General features: G+C 41.1%; 1 protein-coding gene across 1 annotated transcript in view; it reads right to left on the reverse strand.

The window, feature by feature from the left end:
• Positions 1 to 5,304, reverse strand: part of BBS9 (Bardet-Biedl syndrome 9) — a 269,354-nt gene extending 264,050 nt beyond the window's left edge. Inside the window, exons 1-3 of the mRNA XM_010134482.1 lie at positions 5,193 to 5,304; positions 2,933 to 3,083; positions 1,729 to 1,793 (exon numbers count right to left, since the gene is read on the reverse strand). Coding sequence (XP_010132784.1) covers positions 1,729 to 1,793; positions 2,933 to 3,083; positions 5,193 to 5,304 — 328 coding nt within the window. The remainder of the gene's footprint in view (positions 1 to 1,728; positions 1,794 to 2,932; positions 3,084 to 5,192) is intronic.
• Between the last annotated feature and the right edge of the window lie 863 nt (positions 5,305 to 6,167).

Here is a 6,167-nt window from a genome sequence, read left to right on the forward strand (position 1 = left end):
CACATTAGGGAAAAGATTGATTGGAACAGACATGAGAAAAAGCCCTGGCTGTATAAATAACTAGTGAAGTAGCAACAGCAGAGGAAAAAACAAGTTAGAAAATAGCTGTTCTGTGTATATTGACTGTAATACAATATCCAGGCCATACTTCAGTCAGCCCTGAAGGATGCTTCCATTTGTTGAGGAGAAGTAGCATAATCATTTGATTACGAATTACAGATAGGGCAACATGTGTAAAGCAAGTAAAGACCCCACTTTATGAAAGTGTAATTTGCCACGGAAGCATTAAGAAATAACAAGCATTATGTTTCAAAGGAGCTTGTTCAGACAGCAGGCTACAATCCTAAGGTATAAGCACTGTTAAAGAAGGGAAAGTATGAAAACTGCAGTACATCTCAAAGTATCACCCCTCACCAAAGACCAATTTTACAAGCCTCTCCAGATAACTAGAAGGCAAACTAAATCTGTAAAGAGTGTGTATTTGTAACCTCTCTGCCTACAAGGCTGTGAATAGGAGGCAAACTGCTCCTTCAAGAAAACCAGGTTCTTGTAATGAAAGGAGCCACAGCTGTCCATGCAGAGAAAGTGAACAACGTATAGTTGTCTACTGAATTCTGAAGACAGGGGTCAATCAATAGATCTCTTAAGTCTCTTCTTTGCTTTCATCATTCATTAGAGAGAATTTAATGCACAGAATAGGTATTTCATAACTTGCCTCTTCAGACAGAGAGAACACAGCATTTAAAATTTCCAGACAACAGCAGCAGAAGAAAGAATTTAAGAAAAAACCAATACTTTCACCTTCTTACCAGTATTAACCTCCTATCTTCTCTTGAGCTCTGTTACCAGTGTTATGGCTGGCTAAGTTATCTGGATTTTTGAGTTCAGAAGTGTCACTGCTTCATCTCTAAAGAGCTAAGTTGTCATTCAAGAACCATTTGTTCATTAGCATGCTGAACAGTAACACCTGCTACTAAACCTGTAATGAGAACTAGTTGTTTGCAAGCACAACCAACCACAGTCCATCACACCTTCACTACAAGAACACTGAGGTGCTGGAGAACGAGAGAAGGGCAATGAACCTGGAGAAGGGTTTAGAGAGCAAGTCCTATAAGGAGCAGCTGAGGGACCTGGGGTTGTTTAGACTGGGGGAAAGGAGCCTAAGGAGAGACCTCATCACTCTATACAACTACCTGAAAGGAGCTTGTAGCCAGGTGGGTGTCAGTCACTTCTCCCAAGGAAGTGACAGAACAAGAGAAAATGGCCTCAAGTTGCGGCAGGGGAGATTTAGGTTGAATATTACGAAAAATTTCTTTGCAGAGCCTGGTGAAGCACTGGAACAGACTGCCCAGGACAGTGGTGGAGTCCCCATCCCTGGAAGTGTTTAAAAGACATGTAGATGTGGTGCTGAGGGACATGGTTTAGGAACTTTGGCAGTGCAGGGTGAACTGTTGGATTTGATCATCTTAAGGTCTCTTCCAAGCAAAGCGATTCTGTGATCACAGCATCTCAGGCACTGAGCAGATCAGCAAACCCGTTAACCACCAGGGAATATCTAGACCTAATTACCAATGTTTCCTCTTCACACATGAGTTTGAGTAAGAGAACACGACTGCAGCTCCTCCAGGGATCACGAGCAAACATTGTTTGTACCAAGCTCAGCATTAACCAAACCCAGACTTTAGAACACACATACGATCACTGGAAAGCTCCCATCTGCAAACTAACCTGAAACAGTATAGACACAGAGTTTTCGGCAATGCAGCACAGCCAGATGAAGTCCTTCAGTACCACTGCAAAGAAGGTTAAACAAAGCACTGTTTTCAAAGAAATTCCAAGTGCATACAGCATGAAATTCAAGTAACATGTTGAGATTACTTTCAGGTGTGGGCAGAATCCAAAGGTTTTTATGCTAGCGTAAAAACTCACAAGTACTAATCTTCCTAAATTCATTCTGCAGTATTTGAAGCTAATTACAAAATTAAAATGAACCTTTTAAGAACATATTTTCGGATTTAAGTATGAAGAGCATGTCGACTATTTTCCCAGTTTAGCTTAATATTCATTTCAAACCAGGTGCTGTTAAATTTTTCCAAAAACCAAGTGGATGAGGATCATCCCTCCAAGCAAGTATTCAGCAACCACATTCATTACTTCAAAATTAATATTTTTACTAGGTGCATGAACCTAAATTAATTGAACTATAAGGCAGAAGTCTCCTACATTCACATTCTTATTCCTCAAAAGCTAAGTAGTATTTCCTGCAGAGAAAGTTCCTGTGCTGCAACTACAGAAAATGTTTTCAATTACTTCACAGTGTAAGGCATTAGAATTCCTGCTTGGAGTCACACCACAAGTACTTGAATAAAAGACTAACAGCCTCCAACTGATGTAGGACTTGCAGCTTGTGGACTCAGGCACCACAGCACAAATCTTTCCACTGGTTTGTACATTTTTTTTATCTCATTGTTAAAATAAAGTTCTTCTAAGTACAGTCCATTACAGCAAATTAAGTATAAGGCCTTTTCATAGAGTCATAGTATCTCTCCTCTTCCTGGCCACTTATTTCCACTACGTTTATTGGAATTAAAGTCCTGGATCCTCTACCAAACCCAAAACAAGTGGCCAAGACTACATCTTAGATCACAACAAGCAACTTAAGCTTTCTTAACACCTAAAAAAAACTTCTAGTATAAGCTTTTTCCTATTTTAAATACTTCAAAGAAAAATCATACAAGTATCTGGAAGTTTTTCCTTCACACACAAGTTCTCTCCTATCAAGATGATTCAAGAACTAGATCAAATGCATACTACAGTACTCAGACGTGCTTGACAGTTGTCCAGCTGGAAATTGAAAATCCACTCCCTCAAAACAAAGAAAGAAAAAATCAGATGTAAACCTTAAATAACCCAGAAGCTGTTGTTGACTTACGAAACAAATTTTCCCACTTCCACCTGCAGTATTGGTTCTCGTAACTGCACTTCCAAGAGCAAGTCTTCGGGCTGTACTCCATCCCCAGGTTTCACAGGATGTGGATTAAAGATTCGGAGATATCCCATGTAACTGCCCACAATAATTTTATCTACAAAAAAAATTTTTAATTACCAAAGGAGACTAGAAGATACAATAGCACATATGGAATTCAATTTGTTGCAGAAGTGCTTCCAAAAACACACTAAAGAATATTTAGATGATTCAGTTAATGCTGATTACACTCTCTCTTCTAGGTTAAGATTAGCTTTTTTACCAGTCCGTGAAAACCTGTCAGCAAAGGGTTCAATATAGCGATTATCACGGTGGTGGCACTGACCATTGTTACTATTCTTCATTTTAGATTGATGTTCATTGCACTTCAAAACCAGAATGGGACTTTCAGAAGAGTACCTCAAGCTTTCAGCTTCTTCACCTTGGATTTGTGAATATATGTATCACACCAGCACAAGTGTGAAATTATTAATATTGGGACTGATGACATTTATTGAAATGCAAACTAAAGCCGAATTACTACATCAGATAAACAAAGCAAGGCCTTGAAATCGCCTGCTTGAGACAGACCTCAAGAATCTCAAAGATGAATGTAATAATTATATCAGAGTTATTTTGGAATCAGGTTTTAAGCAAGTAGTCACTTGACTGCTAGTGAATTACAAAAAATATTAATGAAAAACCAAAGAGGTGCCTCCTGTGATAACAACCAACAAGTTGGTTACCAGTACTTGTTTCCGCTAGTGCAGGTCATCATATTACTGAAGTTCAAAACCGAAACCACAAGTCAGGAAAACACTAAATCAAGTTCACCAGGTTGGCATAGTTCCACGGGACCCTATGTCAAAAGCTCACACCAGCTGCTTGCTTCCTCTCTTCTTCAGCCACAAAAAACTTGTACTCCCACATCCCTCATTCAGAGAACACTGATGGGCCTCCCCACTCGTCTCTTCCTCAGTTCAGTAACAAGTATTCCATCAGCACTAAACTAAATCCTTTTCAGTTACTCATTCCTTAAAAGCACTCTAAGTTTAAGTGAGGGCATTTTGACCCATGGTTAGACAATTGCCAATTCACTTGCGTTCCTGAACTTGAAGAAAAGGAGCCTAGTCTAAGAACAAAAAGAAAACAGAATGTTGAGAAAGTAACTAAAACAGCAGACAGCTACTCCCACGCAACACTGTTTAAGATCTGCTTTTATATTAATTACATGGTCCTCCCCACTAGAAAAAGACTATTCAGAACTCTGAGAGAATGTAAGGTTTTTCTGATCATGGCTTGCTCCATGTGACACCAGCCTTGCTGACAACAGATGGGGCACACCTGTCTCAAAGGGGGAGGAGGACCTTCGCACAGGTCTTGGCAGGGCTCATTGAAAGAGCTTTAACATAGACTTGAAGGGGATAAAACCAGGCTCACTGGAGATAAGGCTAGGGGCAGCACACCAGTGTTTGCGAGACTGTAAGCTAGCGAGGTCCTTCAGCCTGGCATCTCAGTGGAGGTAAGGGATGGAGATCCACACAGCAGCAAAGACTCAAGGGTTATTAATGCATAAGAAAGCACATAAGCACCTGGCAACAGTCACATAGAAATTGTCTCCCAAAAATGATGGCAGGATCAACAGTCCAACTGAAGTGCTTCTACACCAAGGCCACAGCACAGACAACAACCAGGAGGAGCGGAAGCCACTGTGCAGCTGGAAAACTGATGTAGTTGCCATCACGGAAACATGGTGGGCTGACTCACACACCTGGAGTGCTAAAGTGCATGGTTATAAACTCTTCAGAAGGGACAGGCCAGGAAGAAGAGGCAGCAGGGCAGCCCTCTGTTAGGGAGCATTTTGACTATTAGAGTTTGATGACAGAAGCTTTCACCTTCGTTTTCTTCCTTAATTTCTTTTCCAACAACTTACAACATGTGCTTGCCCTCATGACAAGCTGAAAATGTTCCATTTTAAAAATATCTACTATTGAGGGAATAAGACATGTAAGAAATTACTCCCAACGCAAAGCAAGAACTAAGATGTTTAGAAACCTACAACTCTACAAAGACAAATGGCAATAAATTTGTCTTCTTATGCCTACAAGGACAAAATAGCAGACTTTAAACTAACTAGCCTGACTAACAAGCTTTCAGCATGCACTGGTCAAAACCAAATTGCAGCTGCATAGCTTAAAAGTCAGCATGTCTGTAATTCTGACTTTACCTTGTCCACTGCCACTATTATCAACATCAGCAACACACAGACAGCCTTGATCAAATTCATCCTTCTCTCCCAGCACGGTGGACCACCAGTCTCTAGCTTTAAACAACGACATCCTCCTTCACTGAAAAGGAAACAAACCAGTGTTAAAGTGTATACTAACATATACACAAATGTTTGCCCACACAACTTTGCTAGCAACAACTTTTGTTAAGTATTTCTCATCCCTTAGCTTCACATTGCTCTAGTGCAAGCTGAATAAGTGTTAGTTTCAGGTGTCTTGGGTTTCTGGTTATCAGAAAACAGCCTTAGGAAATTGCTTGTGATTAGTTTACCAATCAGTTGTGATAGACACTACTAGACATACGAAGAAAGAGCAGAAAATAACAGGGTTTTTTATTGTTCAAAGCCTTCCTAACAAGCTTTAAGAAAGCAATATAAGTTTTCAAAGTCACAGAACGGAGGTTTTTACTCTCTTACCAAGGAGTATCAGGAAAAAAAGATCCTGATGCAAGCCTTCTGCAAGAGAACTTATTTTTAGAACAGTAAATGAAGAAACGCACAGAGCACATCAAAACCTCCACCGAGTAATCGCCTTGAAGGTGCCCTAGTGACATGAGCAAAGAACTCGGTCAGGCAGGGCACAAAGCAGCTTTTCCGCTCCCTACCTGCTGCTATTTTAAGAAGGGGCGGGGGGAGAGAGGAAACTAATCCTTTTGTAGGCAGCTTGACAATAACATTAACCTGGTTCAAAACTCACAGCTCCACGCCACGAGTGGGACAACCAGAGCTCGCCCGACCCCACCGCGGGGGCGGCGAGGGGGCAAAAAAAAAGGGCGGTTCTTTCCGGGAAGAAGGGAGAACGATGGAGCAAAGGCAGCCGGCAAGCCCGCGCCTTTTCTCTTTACAGGGAGCCCCGTCCAGCAAATAAAAACATTTATGTTTTCACCTCAGGCTGCTCCCGTCGTTATGCCAGCG

Source organism: Buceros rhinoceros, unplaced genomic scaffold (assembly GCF_000710305.1).
Source record: "Buceros rhinoceros silvestris isolate BGI_N320 unplaced genomic scaffold, ASM71030v1 scaffold2014, whole genome shotgun sequence".
Taxonomy (NCBI): domain Eukaryota; kingdom Metazoa; phylum Chordata; class Aves; order Bucerotiformes; family Bucerotidae; genus Buceros; species Buceros rhinoceros.